The following is a 24,314-nucleotide window of genomic DNA, read 5'->3' as shown; positions in this document are numbered from 1 at the left end:
AAATTGCTGGAGGAACTCAGCGGGTGCAGCAGCATCTATGGAGCGAAGGAAATAGGCGACGTTTCGGGCCGAAACCCTTCTTCAATATAAAACACGCTGAAGGCTTCTCTCTTTCTTCAGTCTACTTAACATAAGACGGCTCTAAATAAGTGTTAAGATTCTTCATTTTCAGTTTTTAAGAAATTTCAGTTTTCATTTCAAAGAATGAAAAGACAAGATAATTTTGTGTTGCTTCATCTGCAGTAATTGTCTTATAGGTTTTGTTAGTACTCATCACAATCAATATCAGTAACAATTAGTCACAATCAGTATCTGGCAATAGCTTTATGCAAACATTTCGGTTGAATTATCATAAACACCTTATCCTTCCCATGCACTGAAGCTTGAAATGCATCTAGTCTTTGCTCGAGGTATCACCAACCACAGATTTAAACCATATAAGAAGGAACTGCAATTGTTGGCTTACACCAAAGATAGACACAAAATAGATAGACTGGGTCTGAAGATGGGTCTCGACCCGAAACGTCATCTATTCCTTTTCTCTAGAGATGCTGTCTGATCTGCTGAGTTTCTCCAGCATTTTGTGTCTATCACAGATATAAACCAGACTGGTAGATTGCTTTTGAGTAATCCATCTTCTTTAATGTTGCAAAAGCCAAATCATTAGCTGAAATCTGTAGACAGTAACAAGGTGTTGCAAGTGAAGGAATGAGCAGCAATGATGCTGACTGGGTCCCAGGTCTCTGGTACAACATTCCTACAAACCATAGAAATCAATGACAGTCAAAATAACAACAGGGAATGACCCCATGTCCTAGAATTTGGTCCAAAGTTTTGTAGGTTCAAGCACTTAAATCGGATAAATGTTTCTGTTTTTGTCATCCTGTAGACAACAGATTTCAGATTTCACCACATTTTGGATGAAAACAAAGTACCCAAAGATGTCTATGATCCTTCTTCCAATTAAGTCTGGAATGGGCCAGTCGGAAACATTCCCTGACGGACATTCCAAAGAGGAAGAAAGATTCCAAGGGGAGTAAGGGGCGACCGTGGCTGACAAGGGACGTCAGGGACAGTATAAAAATAAAAGAGAAGTAGTACAACGTAGCAAAGATGAGCGGGAAGCAAGAGGATTGGGTAATGTTTAATGAGCAACAGAAGATAACTAAAAAGGCAATACGGGGAGAAAAGATGAGGTACGGAATGTAAGCTAGCCAAGAATATAAAGGAGGATAGTAAAAGCTTCTTTAGGTATGTGAAGAGGAAAAAAATAGTTAAGACCAAAGTTGGACCCTTAAAGACTGAAAAAGGTGAATTTATTATAGGGAACAAGGAAATGGCAGATGAGTTGAACAGGAACTTTGGATCCGTCTTCACTAAGGAGGACACAAACAATCTTCCTGATATAGTAGTGGCCAGAGGATCTGGGGTGACGGAAGAACTGAAGGAAATCCACATTAGGCAAGAAATGATGCTGGGTAGACTGATGGGACTGAAGGCTGATAAATCCCCAGGGCCTAATGGTCTGCATCCCACGGTACTTAAGGAAGTGGCTCTAGAAATCGTGGATGCATTGGTGATAATTTTCCAATGTTCTACAGATTCAGGATCAGTTTCTGTGGATTGGGGGGTAGCTAATGTTATCCCACTTTTTAAGAAAGGTGGGAAAGAGAAAACAGGGAATTATAGACCAGTTAGCCTGATGGGGGTGGTGGGGAAGATGCTGGAGTCAATTATAAAAGAAGAAATAGCGGCACATTTGGATTGCAGTAACAGGATCGGTCCGAGTCAGCAAGGATTTACGAGGGGGAAATCATGCTTGACTAATCTTCTGGACTTTTTTGAGGATGTAAATAGGAAAATGGATAAGGGAGAGCCAGTGGATGTAGTGTACCTGGACTTTCAGAAAGCATTTGATAAGGTCTCACATAGGAGGTTAGTGAGCAAATTTAGGGCACATGGTATTGGGGGTAGAGTGCTGACATGGATAGAAAATTGTTTGGACGACAGGAACCAAAGAGGAGGGATTAACTGGTCTCTTTCAGAATGGCAGGCAGTGACTAGTGGGGTACCGCAAGGCTCGGTGCTGGGACCGCAGCCATTTACAATATGCATCAATGATTTAGATGAAGGGATTCAAAGTAACATTAGCAAATTTGCAGATCGCACAAAGCTGGGTGTCAGTGTGAACTGTGAGGAGGATGCTATAAGAATGCAGGGTGACTTGGACAGGTTGGGTGAGTGGGCACATGCATGGCAGATGCAGTTTAATGTGGATAAATGTGAGGTTATCCACTTTGGTACACAAACAGGAAGGCATATTACTATCTAAATGGTGTCAAGTTGGGAAAAGGGGAAGTACAATGGGATCTGGGGGTCCTTGTACATCAGTCAATGAAAGTAAGCATGCAGGTACAGCAGGCAGTGAATAAAGCAAATGGCATGTTGGCCTTTATAACAAGAGGAGTTGAAGGATGAGAGGGTATCTTATTGAAACATATAAGATTATTAAGGGTTTGGACACGCTAGAGGCAGGAAACATGTTGGGGGAGTACAGAACCAGGGGCCACAGTTTAAGAATAAGAGGTATGTAGCGGTGCCTACAGGCACACGCAGGTATTGTATCCGGCATTCAGAAGCCGCGGTCACGTGACTTGGGAGGGGCTGCCATTTTCACGTGGTTTCGTTTTTGCGCGGCAATTGTTTTGCTGACCACCGTTGTGATCAGACGTGTATGCATAGACCTGTTGACAAAGGAGCGAGTGGTTAATAAAGATCGTTCAGAAAACGTAGTCGTCGTCTCTGCATCCACTAAAGGTAAGCCATTTAGAACGAAGACGAGGAAACACTTTTTCTCACAGAGAGTTGTGAGTCTGTGGGATTCTCTGCCTCAGAGGGCAGTGGAGGCCAGTTCTCTGGATACTTTCAAGAAAGTGCTAGATAGGGCTCTTAAAGATAACGGAGTCAGGGGATATGGGGAGAAGGCTGGAACGGGGTACTGATTGTGGATGATCAGCCATGATCACATTGAATGGCGGTGCTGGCTCGAAGGGACGAATGGCCTACTCCTGCACCTCTTGTCTATTGTCTATCTCGTTCTGCTGGGAGATCACAAGTTTCGGGCAGACTAAGTTGATTAACAAATTGATAATTTGTAAAGTTGATTATCTTCCAATAGGACGATGTCCACCTCCAAATTTATCCCTGGGAACAGTTCATAAATCAGTGAGTTACGGAGTTGTTCACGATAAACTGGGACAAAGACCCCTATATCATTCACCGGACCCTCTTCGCAAATCCACACTATGTGAAGAGGTGGGCAACCGTCTCATCTGCAGAGCAGCCGTTCGAGGGCAGCGTGGTAGTAAGATTCCGATGGTACAGGAAGGTTCTGACTGGGAGGGTCTCACTCACCGCCAGCTTAGCCAGGTCTTGTGCTTGTTGGTGAGTTCTGGCAATGAGTCATTTTGCCAGACCACCGAGGCATGCATAGTGTATTATGCCATGTAATTCAATGTTTTATTCTGCTTTGGGTTGCTGTGGTGTTGGCTGGCCAGCAGTTCATCTGCAGTTGAGAGATATGCTCCACTTTCATCATCACAGAGTTACCTGCAAGTCAACTGTTCCACGTTTGATAAACATAGTCCATGCAATTAAAATTAGTTACAGCAAATTATTTGTTTTATTGCAGAATGGGAATTCATGGTTGAGATACAGAAGAGAATATTCAAATAAAGTTTGTAATATAGAGTGCTGCATAATCTGCTCCCTGTGTTACCACCCACCTAAAACTACATGTCCCATTTTGAAGAGGTCCTGTCATGTTTAACTAGATTACTAGATAATGTGTTTAGTTTCTGTAAAAAGTAAAACCTATTTCCCCCGAACAGTCACTTTTGATACTCTAACATAGACTCAGATTAGCAACACCTTCCCAGATGTCTGACTTCAAACTGCATTGTCTTCTGATTTTCAATGGGTTGTATTGGCAGAAAGAGAAATAAGGCAAAATCTCAATAAAAATTGAATATTTCAGGAATCATTTGAAAACATTTTGTTAATGTGATGTGTGTATCGGGCATTAAAGCTTGTGCTAGGAAGTAATCATCCTTTTAAGTTGATATTGATTTCCAAATGGTGATTCGCATGAGGATTAAAAAGATTAAAAATATGGACGATTCTTCAAAAAAAACGATGAAGTGAAGTGAATTGTTAAGCATCAGAATAAATAACCCGTCATGACAATAAGGCAGTGTTTTGCTGAATAATTTAAACTACATTGGTTATAATTTTGCACAGTATTTGAATCACTTTGAAGAATTACTGTATCATGCATCTCATCCACAAAGATGGAGTAGATTTGTTATTTTCCTTCTCTATCAATTCATGTCCAGTTATTTCTTCTGATGTCAATGAATTCAAACTGTTGATATCTTCTTCAATCAAGGTTGCTACAAATAATTAAGAGCATATTTCAGAAGGTGGACATTTTCAAGATCTGCAAGTTTCTAATTATAATAAGCATATGTATTTTTTTTAAAAATTATTTTACCATTTTATGGTTATGCAAACTAATTAGTTGAATTTTGAAACTATTAAACACATGCAATTCATGCTTGTTCAAAGATGCAAGAAGCTGGCTGCATAAAACACTGATAGAAATGTTCATCTAACAGACAATAAGGAAATAAGTACAACACAAATTGCTGGAGTAACAGCGGGTCAGACAACAGCTCAGGATGACATGGTTAGATGACATTTTGGGTTGGAACCCTTCTTCAGACTGATTATAGTAGGTGGAGGAAGCTGCAAAAGGGTGGGGTGGCTTTGTCCCGCCCCCGGTTTTCTTCCCTCTATGTCGCCTACCCTGCCCATGCATGTCCTCCAGAGATGCTGCCTGACCGGCTGAGTTACTCTGGTACTTAGTGTCAAGATTCCAGTTCCTTGCGTCTCCAAGGAAAGGAGTTGAGGAGGAACTTCTTTAGTCAGAGGGTAGCTCTTCTGTGGAACTCATTGCCACAGAGGACTGTGGAAGCAAAGTCCTCTGTGGATATTTTTAAGGCAGAGAGCGACAAATTTTTGATTAGAACGGGTGTCGAGGGTTATGGGGAGAAGGCAGGAAAATGGGATTAGGAGATAGAGATTAGCCGCGATTGAATGGCGGAATAGAATCTTTGGGCCGAATGGCCTAATTCTACGCCCATAATTTGTGAATGTTAACTTGTGACATATGTTGGGCAGACCAGGGTTTGAATCCTGAGAATAAGAGGGTCTGAATATCTAAGATGAATCAGGTCTCCAGATTATACCTACAGAATAAATATAGAACATAGAAAAGTACAGCATTGGAACAGGCCCTTCGGCCCACAATGTCTGTGCCGAACATGATGCCAAGAGAAACTAATCTCATCTGCTATCTTCTTCTCGCCCCCCCTCCCCCCCCCCGCCCCCCCCCCGCCCCCCCCCCCCACCACCTCCACATCAGTCTGAAGAAGGGTCTCGACCCGAAACGTCACCTATTCCTTCGCTCCATAGATGCTGCCTCACCCGCTGAGTTTCTCTAGCATTTTTGTCTACCCAAGAGAAACTAATCTCATCTGCCTGCACATGATCCATATCCTTCTATTTCCTGAATATCAATTTGTCTATTTAAAATGCTCTTGTAACTGCCTCCACCACCACCCCTGGCAGCACATTCCAGGCACCCAACATCCTCTGTGTAAAAAAACATGCCCTGAGCATCTCCTTTAACAATGCTACGATTTAAATGGAAAGATGATTCAAAGAGATCCCCTTCGGATTACCCTGTTTCATAGCATAATGATTAGTTAAACCACTGAGAAATTATTGTAGATGCAAATTGGTAACAAGAAATTTAAGGATGACAAGTAACAAATTAGAGAGGTTTATATTAATAGAAAACTGTGGAGATATTAACCTTGAAAAATTGTGGAAAATGTTTTGTATAAGGAGGATATGCAACGCATTCAAGATTATTTTCCAAATCTTCCAACAAAGATGGATGCATAATGTGTCCTGCTTTTGAGTAATAAGGCAAAACAAGCAGATAATCTAATGGGAGGAATTCATTAAAAGAAACATACAAAGACCCATGTTACAAAAGGAAACAAAAAAAATGCCAAACATTGCAAATTTAGTAAACCTTTCCAGACACCAAAATATTTCTTTAATAGAATGTATTCAAGGGAAATGTAAGTGCATGTACATGATGCAGCATGCAATAGGTTGTCACAGCCCTCGTATTTTACACTGAATCCATTTTTTGTATCCATTATTTGATCATTGGAACATTTGCCATTGTCATCAGTAATTAAATCAAATAAATCTGAAGAGGAATTCCTATTAGGTACATTTTTCATTCAGCATTCTTTTTTTTAATTACCCGTGAAGCGCCTTGAAACATTTTTAAACACTAAAGCCAAAGTATATATGCACTTTTACCATCTTGCAATGAGATAAGTGATGGTATATAGCATATTATCCACAAGTGTTTTAAGTTTGTAGGTTCCAGGAGAGTGATTTAATGTTTGATCCACACAATCAATCTTGCTTTGTTGCAACAGAGTCATACAGCTTGGAAACAGGCCCTTTGGCACAACTTGCCCATGCTGAACAACAAGGCCTATCTCCACTGGTCCCACCTGCCTGTGTTTGGCCCATATCCCTCTAAACTTATCTTATCCACGTAGCTGTCTAAATGTTTTTTAAATGTTGTGATAGCCACTGTCTCAACTACCTCCTCCGGCAACTCGTTCCATACACTGACCACCTTTGAGTAAAAAAGCTGCCCCTCGTGTTCCTATTAAATCTCAAACTCACCCCCCCCCCCCTTCCTCCCCTCACCTTAAACATATGTCCTCAGAGCTATGACAATGGTTTCTTCCTTTTCTGTCGCTGTGGAAATGCTGCTAATATTTGGTTACCTAATTATCTTGATTTTGCCTGGGCAAGGGTTTCTTGCCCAGCTAAAGATGGTCACAAAGCAGACATTTTCTCTGAGGAAAAAAAACCCTTGAAATATGATGTTACATTCAAAAACAATTTAATAAATATCTTCCAGAACAATGCAGAATCTTTGCTATTGACAAACAAACATCCAAACGTTCCATGCTTACTTACGTTTTATCTTGACCACAAGATCAGTAATTGCTGCCTGATAGGGAATTTTGCAAAGAAAGGTGAATCAGGAAATTATCATAGACTTCCGTAAGAACAGTGCAGCCCCCAAACCCCTATTCATCAATGGGGACTGTGTGGAAAGGGTCTCAGACTTCAGATTCCTGGGCACACAAATTACGGAGGATCTCTCCTGGACTACAAACACCACCACAGCAGTCAAGAAGGCCCAGCAGCGACTCTACTTTCTGAGGATCCTCAGGAAAAACAACCTGGAGGAGAAGCTGCTGGTGTCCTTCTACCGCTGCTCCATCGAGAGTGTGCTGGCGTACTGTATAACCATGGTATGCCAGCTGCTCTGCAGCGGACAGGAGAGCCCTTCAAAGGGTCATCAACACCGCACAAAAAATCACTGGCTGCCCACTGCCTTCCCTGAAGGACATCTTCAGCTCTCGCTGCCTTGGCAGGGCAGCCAACATCCTGAAGGACCCTTCCCACCCTGGACACAACCTGTTCCACCTGCTGCCCTCTGGCAGACGGTACAGGTCTTTCAAAACTCGCACAAACAGACTCAGAGACAGCTTCTATCCCATAGCCATACGTGAACTTAACAATGCAAAATAAGAAATAACACTCACATTCAACTGAATGGTTCTACCTCAGCTGCTATTGTTATTTATCTGTGATTTTTAAATTTTTTTTTATATGTATATATTTTTACCTTTTCTTATATATTTAAAATTGCTCTTGTGAATCACACCGTGGGATTGCCTTTTAAATTTCGTTGTACCATGTGCAATGACAATACAGAGATTCATTCATTCATTCAGAAGGGGAATAATAGATGTTTTCACATATTTCTCATTTGCACTCATAATTTTACACAGATGCTACATTTTGTTCATCTGATTCAGGCTATTGGTAAGTTAATGAACTGTTAGTCATTTTTGATACTTGAAACAATACATCTCAACATTTGAATGAGGGGAAATAGTTATGATTGTAAATAACCATTAGTTCCTTCCATTTAGTTTAGTTTAGATTTCCAGCATGAAAATCGGTCCTTTGGCCCACCTGGTCCACACTGACCATCGATCACCCTTTCACACTAGTTCTATGTTATCCCACTTTCCCATCCACTCCCCACACACTGGGGCAATTTACAGAGGCCAATTAACCTACAAACTCGCACATCTTTGGGATGTGGGAGGAAACCAGAGCACCAGGAGGAAGCCCATGTCGTCACAGGGAGATTGTGCAAACAGCAGCACTTGATGTCAGTATTAACCTGGGTCTCGGGTGCTCTGAGGCAGCAGCTCTATCAGTTGTGCCACTTCTTGCATGAAAACCACATGAACTGTTTCTCTTTGCATAACTCACCTGTATATAAAAAAACCTAATGAGCTACATTCATTAAGGATGTTGGAATTGATTCCTGATTAATAAAGCTAATAGAATTGATCTGTACTGATTCTGCTGTAATGTCACACCATTTCAAATAGTTGAAGATAATGGATTCCCAAAAGGTCACATTCTACTTTTACCTTTACATTTTTGTTGTCTTTTTGCACTTCAGAAGTTTCAGTAATCTGTTCAGTGCCAGAGGATGTAGGTTCCATAAACTCAGTGGAGACGGCCATAGGCTTAATGGATAAACTGCACAAATAATATTAAAAAATCAACATGTTAATTTATGTACACACAACGCACAATAATGTTTACAATGCTAATGCTGTGCAATCAACCATAGAATAAAAAATAGATAGTAATTTTACACCAGTATTGCATTGTTACATTGATGTGATTTAGTATATTGTAAACTGAGGCACTGCAAATTGTTTTTTGCAATTAATGATCTGTGATGATTTTTCAATTGTTTGGATTTAAACTTACATCTAATTGGAGGACCAATCTATATAACAATTCATATTTCTCAAATGATCAACATGTAAGAACATTTTTCATGGTTGCAATAATTATTGTGGAGGAAATATAATGTTGCATCTGGAGAGAATATTGAAGTTTATAATCAAAGGGAAAGATAAATTTTAATGTGGCCAGCTTTATATTATTTGTAGGATAGAGATAAAAGAGCTGTAAAATTCTCAGTATGATTTTTGAAAAATAATACTATTCAAATATGTCTCCATGTTTGCAAAACATATATTATAGTGGAGATATTTGAATTTACATCTTCAAAACAATAAACTATTTAATTTAAAGTTGGAGCCACCTTCTCCTCACTTGGCAGTATTTATTACAGATTCCTCATTAATGGAGAAAAAGTTATTTAACATTCATATTAGTAACATTTTCACAAAAGATCTGCTGTATTCAAACTTGTCAGTTCCATAGTGCAGCTCTGCTATGTGAATTATTTTGTAGTTAAAAAAGTACTAAAAATAGACATAATCTGCTGTTTTCCATAGTTTTGTCTTTCCAAGCAAGTGTCCATCAGAGGAATAAGAAGGTAGACTACCAATCTTGGTGGAGGAGAAGAAGGATAATAAGGAAAAATGGGAAAGAAAAATTGATTAGAATGAGATAGCAGCAATAATGACTAGTGCACTGAACATTTACTGATTGTACTTTCACTTTCATCCTACTTTCACTTTCACCCTAAATTAGTTCTCTGTCCCTACATTTTTTCAGAACATGTACTTGCTCACCCTGATTGGGAATCCAGGCTCTTTATTATCTCGATGGAGGTAGATGATGATGCTAACCAACCAGCATTTGGAGACTTGCTGTGACTAAAGTCTTGTTCTGTTTTTCATGGATTGGCCCTGCAAATTTTCAAAACACTTTGATAACAGGCTGGCCTACTTCCACCTGGTTTCTGCTACTGCGGCAGCCTACTTGCAGGCAAATTAGGTTGGTCAGATGTGAACACACCCTAGTGTCTATGTGAATGCAAACTTCTCTACACCTTCAAAAATGTAAATTTTATCAATAACGTCTCACGGCAATCATCATAACAACTCAGAATCAGAACCAATGGCCAATTGCAAATCCAAGTCCCGGTAGCATCATTCACCTTGATAACCAACAGACTGCTTATATGTAATTGTCCTTTGTCCCAGAAGTTCCTTCCAGTGTAAGGTGTGTTTTTATTAGCCAGAGAGTATACATGTTGGAGAATAATCTCAATATGTGGCCAGTCATTTAGAACTGAAATGAGGAGAAATATCTTCCTGGAAATTGTTGGAATTCTCTTTCTCCAAGATCCATGGATGGCTGCTTGTTAAGTACATTCAATGTTATGGTTAATGGGGTTTTGGACATTCAGGGAAATTATGGATAAGGGGATTGGGTACTAAACTGGACTTGAAGCACAGAAACATGAATGAAGTGAACCATGAATGAAGGCACAAGTTGAGAGACATCCATATTTAAAATCTGACATATTTTTCTTATTCTCTTATGTGTCTGTAGTTTAATTAAATTATAGAGAATGTAATCTCAATTAGGGCTGAACCATGGATCATGCTGATGGTGTGTCCCTATCCCACTCTTCCTCATGTTCAAAGGTCTTTGGTGTCACCTCCATTTAATTTAATTAATTATGTGCCATGCTTCACCTGTCCTTGGTTTTTGAGTGTTTTAACCTTACTCTTTGAAAAATATATGTAGGAAGGAACTGCAGATGCTGGTTTATACCAAAGATAGACACAAAATGCTAGAGTAACTCAGTGTGTCAGGCTAATTCGAACCATTAATAGGAATACCCTGTATTCACAACCAGGTGACATTTACAGATAATCAGGCTTGACGAGAGACAAATAGCATCTTTAATTTCTACCTCTGATCAATGTAACCGTTATCCGTAAGTTCTTCCTCCCAAAGTTCGGTCTCTTGATGATCGAGAGTTGGTTTGACCAATTCTTTGTCTTCTTGATGATTTAGAGTGACCCTATTTCGCTCCTGCACCCTCTTTGACAATGGTACAGCTTTTTCCTGTTGACAGGTGCCCTTAATATATATAATTGGAGACTCAATGGCACAAACTGATGTTGTTCTTACAGTATCAGCAATTTTTTCTATTCCTGTGTATTGTTGCTTGGAATCTCCAGCCAGCAATGTGTCTTGCCCTCTCATAATATTTCCTATTTCTGGATATCCCATACTGTTAGTTGATTCAAATGTTTCCTGCAGCCATGTATTCCTTACTTCAGATTCAGTACAATTCTGATTGAAGTCACACTTACAGTTAGTTTTAAGATTGTAGTCCTCATCGGCTACACTTAAATGCGCACAAGTTGAAAAAATGTTCTTCTCCTTGGCTTGTTGATTTATGTCTTGGAAATTAATTATTAATTTATTTATTGTTTCGCTTTCTGTATTATTTCTCTTGGTTTTATAGATACTTAGTTGGTTTTCTGAAATTGGACCTAGACTTATTTCTCCCGCTATGCTCCCAAGAGCCATATCCACCAATTCCGTCTCTTGCATTGTCCATTTCAAGTCTTCCTCATTCGCTGGTTGAAAGTGAATTTTAGTTGAGGTCAAATGTTCTTCTGTGGGCTCACTATCTATTAATTTAACTTTTTTATCTACTAAACTTTCATTTTGTGAATAATGACTTTCTGGTGGATTTTTCACAACTTTTCGTTGGTAACTGTTCGCAGAGGAAGGATCCATAGTCTGAGAAAGTTCCAGTAATGCAATACTAAAATTGTGCTCTTCTAATATTTTATCTTGCAAATTACCAGTGGTTTTCACAAACATTATTCTACCATTTTCAGTGTTATCAATGGTTTGTTGAGATCTCGTTTCACTGTTTTGAAGTTCGTCACCTGTTTCAAGAACGTGGTTCATAACTGCAGGAAGAATTGTATCCTTGTCCACTTCATAAAGAGCTGCAAGGAAATTCATCATAGTGTTCTCAGATCCTGTTAATTTCTTTGGTGGGTCAGCAGCCTGAGATGAACTCCCTTGCTTTACTCTGTAACTGCAGCATGCCTCATCTATTTTCATTCCATCATTCAGCTCAGTGATTTTAATCTTTAACAGTTTTTTTGCTTGCTCAAGATTATCAATTGAAACTTGAAATCTTGAGATATCATTCAACAATTCAGCGATCATATCATGGAAATTATTATTCTGATTTCCTAATATCTTGCTTTTGTTTTTTAGATAAACTGTCAAGTTATTGCAGGCATGTTGCTCAGCATCTATCCTTCCTTTGTGGTGAGTCACATTTAATTCAAGCAATTTTTTATCTCTGTCAGTCTTTTCCATGGCCTTTTGTATGCTTTCATTACTGTTCTGTGATTCCTTGATTGACTCTAGATGTTGAACGTTTTGTACATTTAAGATTTTGCTTTTATTCTTTTCTTTCGACAGCTGAATATATGATTCCAAGTCTTTTCCGCTGTCTGGGTAAATATCAGCATGTTTTCCAGAGAAATCTGGGTTTATTAAGTTACACAGGTGCACAGGTTCCATTGATACTGACTTGCTCACCTGACTTTCTGAACTACAAATGTTACTGATCTGACTCCTTTCTGTGGACTGATTAAGAATCTCCAGAAATTTTGAGCTGTTACATGTCAGAGCATTCAGCTTTTCCTGAAGTCGTCCTATTTTTTCATCAACTTCCTTTAAATCATTTGTGAGATTAGCACTTGTCCTGCAGTACATTTGCTGATTTCTGAGTAGAATTTTAAACTTTAAAAGAGACTCTTTCTCTACTTTATACTTCTCGATCAATTTATGTTGTCTTCTTGTCTCATCCAGTGTTTTCGCTTCATCTTGTACTTCAATAGTTTCACACACTTCTTCTGGCTCAGAAATCTTAGCTTCATGTTCATTGAAGTAGTGTTGCATTTTAAGATCACTGTCCATTTCATCTTCTGTGAGCTGTAGCAACATTTTATCTACATCAACTGATAAAGTCATGTTTCCATCCAATAGATCATCGGCCATAGTTTCTAACTGGCATTTTTGCTTTTCAATGATCTGGATTTCATATTTCATGAGGCTTTGCATTTCACAGGCATTTTTCTGTTCCAGAGAAAGATAATTCTCTTTCTTAATGAGATTAGTTTCTAACAATTTCTTCTCATGTTCGTGTTTTTTAATAGACATTTCTAATTCTTCATTCTTTTTCTGGAGGTCTTTAACTTTGTTTTGAAGTTGATTATTTTCTGCATCAGATTTCTCCTTCTCTATCTCCATTTGAACAGCAGGTCTGCTACAATCAAATTCATCTAATGATGCATTTTTCCCCAATTCATTAACAATGTTAACCAATGCATTTTCATGATCAAAAAGTCGTGTGTTTTCATTTTCCACAGGATCAATAAATATTGGAATATATTTGCAAAAGTTATTTATCATTTGTGACTCACTTTTATCGACCTGTTGTTGCAATTCCGTCAGGTTTAGTTTCAGTTCACAAACTGCAACTGTCAGCCAGTATTTTTCTTCCATAAGAGTCTCAATGTATGCCGTAAGTTCTTTGTTATACTCCATCAGTTCATTGGGCATTTTCTGCATTTGAAAATTTTCAGAGACATCTAATGTTGATGGATTAGATATATCTGATCTTTCACTTCCCAAGTGAAATAACACCTTATCAGTAAGTGGTATATTTATTTCAAGGTTTACAAGATCTGTCGTTGTCTCTGCCTTTTCAATAGCAATATGCACCTCACAATCTTTATCGGACTCGTCCATCAGTTCCTCTAGTAAGGCCTCAAGGCAATCTTTTCCATCATTATTTATGGCCTTCTCTTCAATTTGACGGACTTCCTCATCAAAGGATAGATTTTCCTCTGTTAGTTTTGGCTTTAGCTTGTTCCTTGTATTCGCAGGAAGATCTGGAACTCCTTCAAATTCCTTCAAGCTTCTAGTGAGTTTGATGTTATTTTTTTGCACTGTTTTACTTTTCTTGCACAGTCTACTGTTGGAAGACTCTGCATGCAAATGGTCATCCTGCTGACTTTTTGTATTTAACTTCCCTGATTTTAAATTGGATTGCAGTTCAGATACTGTAGTTTGTAGGTGAACTTTCTCTTGGACAAGTATCTCAACTGTTTCTTTAAGATTTGTATTTTCCGCAACCATTTCTGATAACACACCTTGTAGATGTTCAATATGTTTGATATATATCTTCCACTGCCAGTTTAATTTGACTTCTTTTTCATTAAATTGTACCTGTTCCTCTCTGAGAATATTTTTCAAAGCAGCAAGTTGGACATCCAATACTTCATTACGCTCCAGAGTCCAATTTATTGTATTTTCAAGTTCCAGATTATTACTCAAAAGGTCTATTATTAATTTTTGCAATTTTTTATTTTCAGAATTAGCTGTGTGTTGTTGATCCTTGATTTGAGCCTCAATTTCATTTGTGAAGGATGTTTCATTGACCAGGATTTTATCAATTTCAGATATCTTTTGTTGCAGGAGTGCTTTCTCATATTCATGGTTCTCAAGTGAATATTTATGCTCCTTCAGCTGCTGAACAATTTCTTGAAGGGTGTCCACTTCTGAATTTAACAAGCCATCCTTATGTAACTGCATCTTAAGCTCAAGATCAAAAATTGAAACCTGAAGATGTCTGGTTTCGATCCCAATTTTCTCAATGGAGACCACAATGTCTTTGCTAATCTTTATAATTTTAAGGATTATATGAATAAGAGAGCTTTCTGTGGAAGCTGTTAACCTTGCAAATGGTGATTCTAACACGGTCTCGAGCTGTGAAATACTGACCATTCCCTCATGATAATGTTTCTTGTCCTGACAGATCACTGGACTACATTGGTTTTGTGCTTCTCTGATGCCTGACATATAAATGTTGTCTTGCAATTCCAAAACATTTAAGCTAAATTGATGGCTAATATTTTGTAGTTCAGTTACTAACTGGTGAAGAGAGGTGATTCTTCTCTGTAGTTTCAAAATGTTACCTTGAGACTCCAAAATATGCTCCTGCTGTTCAGAGATGGTTACCTGAAGTTTCTCCTTGATTGCAGCAGTGATGGCTAATATATCTATTACTGTCTGCAGCTCTGTTTCAAACTGGTATTTATTCCCACTCACTTCTGCAATTGTAGTTTGGGGTCTTGTATATCCGTGTAACTCTACTGCAGTTTTCTGACGATGATTTATATTTTGCTGCACTTGCAAAAGATATTCTTCCAAAGAGTTATTTCTCTCTGCAAGTACGATGATTTTGACGTTTAATTCTGCATTCTTTCCAAGGAGTTCTTGGGCAAGACATTGTAGCCGTTTGTTTTGTAAGTCAGCACCCTCTAACATTAATGCTTTACTTTGTAGTTCTGAAATAATTGTTAACAGTTTGTTTTTATAGCTTTGAAGGCCACAATAATTTTTTTGTAGATTAATATTTTCACCTTCAAGCTTGATGATAGCGTTTGTATATTCATTACTTTTGTCCTGAAGATCGAATATCTTGTGTTGGAGCTTTTGACTGTCAAATTTACTAGCCTCAAGCTGAAAAACCTTTGCGTTTAATGTTGATAGGGAGCTTTCAAGCCAGCTCTTACTTTTGCAAAGCTCTGACATTTTGTCCTGCAGCTTCCAGTTCTCATGCCGCAGGTTTAAGTAATTTTCTGTCATATGTCGCAGCTCTGAAAATGCACCAGGCTGCACATTGTGGGGAATAGCTGCCTGCAGTTTGGCAATATTTCTTTGTAGGCCTGATGCCAAATCCTCAAATTGGCATTTTTTCTCATAAAGTTCTGAGATGATGGTTTGCACTTTTTTATTTCCTTGCTGTAATTTTTCAGCAACAGCCTGAAACTGATCAATATGTTCCTGTATTTGTGAATGTAATGTTCCTTGGCAGCTTTGTTTTTTATCTAAGTCTATGATCATAGTTTTCAGCTGATTATTTTGTTCATATAGGTTTAAGATCCTGAGATGAAGTTCCTCATCTTCAGTTCCTGCCTTTTCACAAAGCTTGTCCCTCACAGATTCATCAGCGGGCTGAACATTGCCCTGCGGATCCATAGTAATAGAGTTCATTTGCAAATGCAATTCAGAAATCATAGAATGTAGTTTGCTGTTTTCTTCTTTTATCTCATCTATTGCAGTTTTTATATTGATAATTGATTCCTGCACTTTGGCCACTTGGCTACAATTCTTGTAATTCTTTTCAGTCAGATCTGCAACCGTAGATTGCAATTTTGCAATCTTTTCTTGAAACTGCAGATGCTGCACATTCTTAGATTTGCAATTGTGCAGTTCAGCATCTGTATCCACATTCGTTGGAGAAAACTGATCATTTACACACTGAAACTCTTCAACAGCTGTCTGCAAGTGTTCACTTTTCCGGTGTCCTTCAGGTATTTCTGCCTGAATAGTGTTTGTCCTCAGATGAGCTTGGAGCTAAATGGACAATAATATAAAATAACAAGGTTTGTGAATAAGATGGCACACAGAATAACATTCACATTGATGACTCCTAAGTAATCAAGGCCATCCTCTTCGGCATGCTTTGTGGCACCAATAGGTACATTAACAAGAACTGGGGTTTAGACACAAAGTGCTGGAATGATTCAGTCAGTGAGGCAGCATCTCTGGAGAGCATGGGTAGGTGACGTTTTGGGTTGGGACCCTTCTTCAGACAGATTATGGGAAAGGGGAGGAGATGGAGGGAGAAGAAAGCCAGGAAAGAGGAGAGGCAGGACAAAGCACAGCAGGTAATAGGTGAAAGCAGGTAAAGGGGGTTTTGATAGGCAGATGAACGGAACATAGGCCAGAGATTAAAACAGGTGTGAGACAAAAACGATTGAAGAGTTGTGAATTGTAAACCCAGTGGAAGGAATGTGGGTGGAGGGGCAATGGTAAAATAGGTGCGAGTTCAGGTGGGGCATGGGGGGAGGGGGGTTGGTAAGGAAAGGGGGAGGTGTGGGGGAGGGGGGGAGGTAGAGGGAAGGAAAGGGGATAGGTTGTTAGAGGTTAACCAGCATCTGCAGTTCCTTGTTTCTACCTGACTTCCATCCTCACCCCTTCCTGAGCCCCGAATCTCATTTTGTTTATTTGTTTTATCACTTTACTAGTCCAGTTTTAGTCAATCTGAAACTTTAATTGCGCCTGTTTTTTCCACAGGTTCTGTTTAAGTTCCACAAAACTGTTGAGTATTTCCAGCAATTCCCAAATTTCTCCAGAAGCTACAGTTTTTTATTTTACTTCTAAATTCTTCAATGACCCAAACTTATAAGAGACTTGAGGGACCCGCTTGCCATGATTATTTCTTGCTGACCAAATTATTTCATGAATTGCATTTAAATTCTACAGCTGCTGAGATGGATTTGAATTTGGCATCTGGATTGTTCACCCAAACTTTTGACTATTATTCCAGTAATTTAGCTATTATGCTATCATTCTCATGTTTATTATTTTACTTCCGTCCTTTAATAAATGTGGTTTTGAAAATCCAATGTTCCAATTTGACAATTTCTTGCCAAACCTGGCAGACTTGTATTGTGATGGTGGAAACCTCCGCTATCTATAAATGACTTCAATCAGCTGACACATAGGATTCAGGCTGCTATCATCAGATCATTAAATCCTTCCCTACATTCCATGTGAGCCATCAAATTCTTGGCTATAAACAAGTGCTGAGCTGGAATAGAATTTTAAATGGTCATAATTTCTTGCTCCGGTCGCTTAAATGATGCTCAAATCCAAATAGCATTCAGTCCAGCAGGCTGCCGCGTGTTCATTCTGGAGGAACACAGCAGGTCAGGCAGCATCTGTGGAGGGAACGGACAGACAGTTTTCAGGTCGAGACACTGCTTCAGTTAGGGTCTGAAGAAACCTAAACGTCAGCTAACTCCACAGACTCTGCATGACTGGCTGAGTTCCTACCAGCACTTTGTGTTTTGCTCAAGATTCCAGTGCCTGCAGTTCCTTGTATTTTGATTGTGTTCAGTTTACTCAGTTCAAATAAAAACTTGCTAACCAACATGAACCAAAATAGACTCAACCATCAGTGAGTGATTTATGAGTGCTTGATTGACGTAGGTGTATTCATAATGTGAAGAAAGGAGTTACAGTTTGTTGCAGCTGTTAGAAAGGACTTTCCAAAAGCACCATTAACTATTTAAAAGGTAGACAAAAATGCTGGAGAAACTCAGCGGGTGAGGCAGCATCTATGGAGCGAAGGAATAGGCGACGTTAAACTGGTGTTTCATGGAATTAGGCTCACAACACCTTGAGAAGGCTTAACAGTTAGTTCTGGCATCCCAGAACCATTCCCCCTCAATACCGGCTCTCACCACCTTCTCGCTACCAGTATGCAGTAAGCCAGTAATCCAGTAAGCAGCTAACTATGTAAATATCTACTAAGTAACATTAAGTCATTAGTTTTGAAATCTCGAATATACTCCAAGTGCACTATTCTGTCCCAGTTTTACTAGTTGACCTGTTTTGAAATGTCTTTGAATATATGTATTTGGCCCCTTACTCACCAATGGTGTGTTGTTTCTCTGCAGTGTATTAGACAGTTGGACTTCATGTTCCTGGGCTTTCCATTGTTGCCTCTGCTCATGCTTCTGCCTAAACAGTAAGAACATTTCATTTATGATGAAAGGTCATTGATCTGAAATGCTTATTCCATTTCTCTCTCCATGGATGCTGCCTAACCAATAGAGTATTTTCAGCATTTTGTGTTTTTATTTCAGACTTCCAGCATGGAGCAGATTATCACTTTTAGAAGAAAATTTCACAAATGTCTTAATTAAATCTATTATACTTATTTAAGGTAGTGCATTGGTGCAATATTATACCCATATCAGAAATAGCAAGTAAGGCGACTGATCTTCTCCCTTAGAACTTGGTTGATGGGATAGTTATCATGTGGATTTGTTTTTCTTGATGGTGCTAAGCTTCTTCAGAGTTGATAACACCACATTAATCCAGACAAACGGAGAGTATTCATTCGCAATCCAGATTTGTGTCTTATAGATGGTGGGAGGGCACTGTGGTGTTAGGAGGTGTGTATCCTCTGGCCTGCCCTTCTAGTCACCAAATTTATAGGGATGGTGCAGTTGAGTTTCTGTTCAATGTTAACCTAATATATTGAGGAAGAGAAAACTAGTGATATATAATGTAATCAAAAATCTACAGATGCTAGAAATCAAAAATAAAAATAGAATGTTGAAAATACTTAGCAAGTCAGGCTGCATATGTGGGAAGAGAAATGTCCTCAACCTGAAATGTTAACTCTGTTTCTCTTCCCACAGATGCAACCTCATCTGTCAAATATTTTATTGACAATGAAAATGCCATTTAAGTCCAGGGAAGGTGGTTCGGCTTTCTCTTGTTGGAGATCATCTTTGGTTAGCACTTTTGTGGCACAGATGGTACTAGCTGCTTCTCAGCCTATGACTGTATTTTGTTTTGGTCTTGCAGCATGAGGCACAGACTGCTTCATTTGGTGAGGAGTTGTGAATGGATAGAACCGAGTAATAATCCACAAATATCCATCTTTCTCACCTCTTATTTGGCTCTTGGCTTACTTCTCTTTGATGTAAAGGACCTGGAATTAAAGTTCCTTTTGTGGACTTTGATGCAAAATTCAAGATGTTATTTAGATTCTGTCCCTAAAGGTGAAAGTGCCATCTTTTCAACAAGATGTTAAACTATCATTATTCAGAGATATGCAATCTGGGTCTTCCAACAGCCTGCTAATATTTATACTTCAAACAACATCATCCAAAAACAAATTACTTTTTAATCTATATTGGTGGCACAATGGCGCAGCGGCAGAGTTGCTCTCTTACTATTTCCTATTTCCACGCTGCAGCTCTAAAACTAAAACTAAAACAATTGTGATTAACATGGCACCTTCACTTTTTACAGTCAATTTCCAACCAGACTAGCATCCTGATATAAAGACTTAATTGATCCTCATTCCGATGATATGTTCATGATTAAGTGAAGTTTTGTGATCTGGTAAAGGGATATGGGTTCTCTGTATTCAACATCTTTAACAACAGATGTTTATTCAACCTCTCTATGCCACTGATTCAATAATATCCTCACACCTGTTGTAGTGAGTACACTCAATCCCTGTGATTCACGCTATTAGCTTTCAATTATCCTAAGATTTTTTTGGTTGTTATGATTGAATTGGTGTCCATTTTTAAAAAAACGTGTCCTGCTATCAGTATTGGTAAACTGAGGATTGGAAACAGAGAAGGTTCATTATCATTAAGTTAAAATACATTTGCCTCCATCACAATCATACTTGACTGATTATACTTGTGCTTGGTAATCCCTTGCATCCTTTTACAAAAAGCTGGCTCAATATCTTTACTTTCAACTGTATCTTTGATTTGGCATTATAATATCTTTATTCGTATCTATCTATCCCTGAGCTTAGATACTATTTGGAGATATTTTCTGAATGCACAAAGTCCACATAAACATGGTATGATACATTAGATAATTTGCAAAAGTCTGGAAGTGCTATTTAAGTTCGGTTTCAAGCCTATCTTGATTGTGTTTATCAAGAGTGTTTATGTAGTGCATTTTATGTTTAAATTGTTTTGCAGTTAGAGGTACATATGAGTGTTTTACAGATACAGCATGGAAACAGATCCTTCAGCCCATTGGATCCATGCCGACCAGTGATCACTCGTGCACTAGTTCAATCCTACAAACTAGGGACAATTTACAGAAGCCAATTAACCTACCAACCTGCATGTCTTTGGAATATGGGAGGAAACGGGAGCACCCAGAGAAAACCCACGCAATCACAAGGAGAACATACAAATTCTTCAGGCAACACCTGCAGTCAGGTATGATCTGGGTCTCTGGTGCTGTAAAGTAGCAACTCTATCTTCCATACACTAGTCACCCATACACTAATTCTATCCTACAAACTAGGAACTATTTACAGAAGCCAATTAACCTATAAACCCGCATGTAGGAACCATTTAGGTTTAGGCTAGCTACTGTTGGCATATTATATTATTTTGTCTAGATATTTCTAGCGGTATTATTTTGAACTGTTGGGGGCGGGCACTTGATACATAGTAGGGCGTTACATACAGCGTAGCCACAGGGAGTGACCAGATCAGACCAAGCACGGGAGAGAGAGTACACAATTCTTACCAGATGGGAGAGAACGGAAAGTTACAGCTTGTATGGGAATAAGGAGAACCTGGTATGAATCATCTCTTTGTTTGTACAACTACTTCAATAAAGAATCAATTAAAATCGAAATAATGACTGGAAGATCCATTATTTTGTAATCTGCATAAGATCATTCCTACCTACCTGTGTAGTAATGGCTACGGAAAGTTGGACAATGGAAATGAAAGAAATTGCCATTACATCTCATGTCTTTGGAATGTGGGAGGAAACCGAAGCACCCAGAGGAAACTCATGAGATCACAGGGAGAACATACAAACCATACAGATGGTACCCAAGAGCAGGATCCAACCCAGGCCTCTGGAGCTGTAAACCAACAACCCTACCGCTGTGCCACTGTACCACCCCCAAAGTCTTCATATGGGGCACAATTGGGAAGCTTTAATTCATTTGTGGATTTGCTACCATTTTGGACTGTATTTTCTTTATTGTTGTTTTTTCCAATACTTTTAATTGCACAGTTTTTATGTTCTCATTACATCCCTGAAGAGAGCCCATTTATGGCTGAGTAGATGAAAAATTAATTTTGAGTTTGAGTTTAGTCTATTGTCACGTGTACCGAGGTACAGTGAAAAACTTTTGTTGTGTGCTCACCAGTCAGCGGAAAGACGATACATGATTATAATTGAGCCCTCCACAGTGTACAGACACATTATAAAAGGAATAACCTAATAACGTTTAGTGTAAGATAAAGCCAGTAATTTGCAAAGTCCTACGGCATTACACAACTGAATGTAAGATTGGTGATGGGAGATGGTCTTACTGTCTCCCAAATAAATAATTTCATGATTGCTTTAAAGCAGAGTGCACTGGCCACTGTTATATAATGTCAGCAATAATATATTCAGAATTTGATACATCTGCCTATGAGGTCAACAGTGGTATGAATATTGATTTCTCTAACTTCAAGTAACCCCTGCATTCCCTTGCTCTCCATCCCTCCCCCACCCGTCACACCTAGTAAACAGTTAACAATGACCTGTTTCCTTTATCATATTTACTATTTTGCATATATTTAATGTATTTGTTCTATATCTCTCTACATCACCGTCTATATCTCTTGTTTCTCTTTCCCCTGACTCTCAGTCTGAAGGGTCTCGACCCGAATGTCACCCATTCCTTCTCTCCAGAGATGCAGCCTGTCTTGCTGAGTTACTCCAGCATTTTGTGTCTATCTTCGGTTTAAACCAGCATCTGCAGTTCCTTCCTACACATAACAACCAGGCTCAGAGTCGACAACGCTACTGCTGAGCTACCCCATGCTTTAGAAATGCACTACCAAAATATCCTATGTGTATTATTTTTAACATGTGCAAATTATATGTCAAAGAGATATAATTATTAGTCATATTCAAACAGATAAAAAACACAATTTAATTGTGCCCCATTGTAAAGAAGTTGATATCATGTGAATTGAGAATGTTAAGAAATTAAGTTGAAATATCTGATTTATTATCCCTGTATTTTGTGATATCAATATTAATGCTTTAAAATTTCAAGGTATAGGACTTTATCAGATTTTAATGTTATATCCTGCACTAAATGTTGTTCCCTTTACCTTTTATCTGTGCACTGTGAATGGCTTGATTATATTCATGTATAGTCTTTTCTTTGACTGAATAGTACGCATGCAAAAGCTTTTCACTGTAATTTGATACGTGACAATAATAATAAACTGAACTAAACTAAACGTAGAAAAATTGTTCTTACCTATTCAAGAGGATCTTCAGCTCTTGAATCTCAGTCTCATTTTCTTGAAGTAGCATGATATGCTTGTCACAGTGTTTCCATTGCACAGTTTCAATCTGTGTGATGAAACATATGGTCTAATAAAATTGTTCCTCTTTCATATTCTTTGTCTTTTTATTAAGTACATCCATCTTTTTGCTCACTGACCTACATTGGTCGGGGGGGGGGAGCTTTCAGTCTGAAGAAGGATCCTGACCCAAAATGTCAGCTATCCATTTTCTCTAGAGATGCTGCCTGAACCGCTGTGTTACTCCAGCATTTTGTGTCTTTATTTTCCTATTTTCTTGCATTCTTGTGTTCTTGCGGAAATGAAATGAGGGGCTGAGTGGCCTACAAGAACATTGTAAAATTTCTATGGTTTTTGATTTTCTTCCTTCTCCTATGGATGGAGCTTAGCCAAAGTGCGTGGCTGAGAGCAGGGCTGGGAGCTCCATCTAAGCTGCAAGAGAGCTGGCAGAACAGACGTGACAGGAACTTAATGCCAGCTTTGCTGTCCAGTTTTCTGTCACCCTACTCAAAATTACTGAGGTATGGACAAAATCAGTACATTAGCACAGGGGGTTCTAAATATGATTTCATATATTTAGAATAATGACTTGAGAGAGGTTGATCTCTGGCATTTATATGTATACCTTACTTAGAAACAGAAATGAGAGAGAACACTGACAGTTCCAGGTGTGGAGTCTGCATTCCCATTCAGAAAATTTGACCCCAGTCTTACAGAATTTCCCTTACGTTTAAGAAGTGAGCTTCATGGATGTTGATAAAGAAATTCACGGCAACAGAGAACAGAGATGGTAGAGAGATTAGCAAAATAAAACTATCATGATTATCAGATAGACTACCTTAAGCTTTTTTGTATATTATCTTCTGACACAACAATAGCAGGTAACTGGGAGGAACTACATCAGTATTGCTTTAGCAGAATATGTGCTGCTAAGCAGTAATGTCAAGGGCAGTGTAACTTCAGATGGTAAAGTATAACAGTAATATTACACTTGTGGATTTTGAAGTATGATGGAAACAGTTTACTGTTCCTGACCAACTGTTGTCTTGAAAGGTTTCATGTCAGAGCAAATGTCTAGTCTTGCATGCTTCCATCAAAATGACAGCAAATGTATAAATAGCTTAATCTCTCAGATGTAAATATGTAAGGAATGAGACCATCTGAAATATGAGAAGATGGTCGGTTCAAGCACTTAGGAGAAGCACCAAGAGTAAAAATAGAACATGTTTAATTAAACTCCATAAAGAAAATGGATAAGCAAAGAATAAATTAGAAGAAAATGTTTGTTTT

The 24,314-nt window shown here is 38.6% G+C and overlaps 1 protein-coding gene across 1 annotated transcript; it reads right to left on the bottom strand.

Annotated features, from left to right (window-relative positions):
* Window positions 1-3,663: 3,663 nt before the first annotated feature.
* On the bottom strand, window positions 3,664-23,064 carry LOC116974341 (kinesin-related protein 4-like). Its single transcript, XM_033022689.1, has 6 exons — window positions 22,979-23,064; window positions 18,579-18,666; window positions 10,940-16,491; window positions 8,682-8,793; window positions 7,141-7,174; window positions 3,664-4,451 (listed from the first exon to the last, which is right to left on the bottom strand). Exons 1-6 carry the CDS (start codon window positions 23,032-23,034, stop codon window positions 4,321-4,323), a joined length of 5,973 nt encoding a protein of 1,990 aa, XP_032878580.1. The 5' UTR covers window positions 23,035-23,064; the 3' UTR covers window positions 3,664-4,320.
* Between the last annotated feature and the right edge of the window lie 1,250 nt (window positions 23,065-24,314).

The sequence above is a fragment of the Amblyraja radiata genome, chromosome 6, assembly GCF_010909765.2.
Source record: "Amblyraja radiata isolate CabotCenter1 chromosome 6, sAmbRad1.1.pri, whole genome shotgun sequence".
NCBI classification, from domain to species: domain Eukaryota; kingdom Metazoa; phylum Chordata; class Chondrichthyes; order Rajiformes; family Rajidae; genus Amblyraja; species Amblyraja radiata.
Note: the sequence above shows the minus strand (reverse complement) of the source record. Positions and strands in the feature narration are given on the sequence as shown.

Coding starts and splice junctions, on each gene's coding strand:
- LOC116974341 (XM_033022689.1), bottom strand. CDS start 23,034: ATGCTACTTCAAGAAAATGAGACTGAGATTCAAGAGCTGAAGATCCTC. Junction 7,175..8,681: donor AAGACAACAAAAATGTAAAG/GTAAAAGTAGAA, acceptor ATTCCCTATCAG/GCAGCAATTACTGATCTTGT. Junction 4,452..7,140: donor TCTTGTGGTCAAGATAAAAC/GTAAGTAAGCAT, acceptor AATTATTTGTAG/CAACCTTGATTGAAGAAGAT.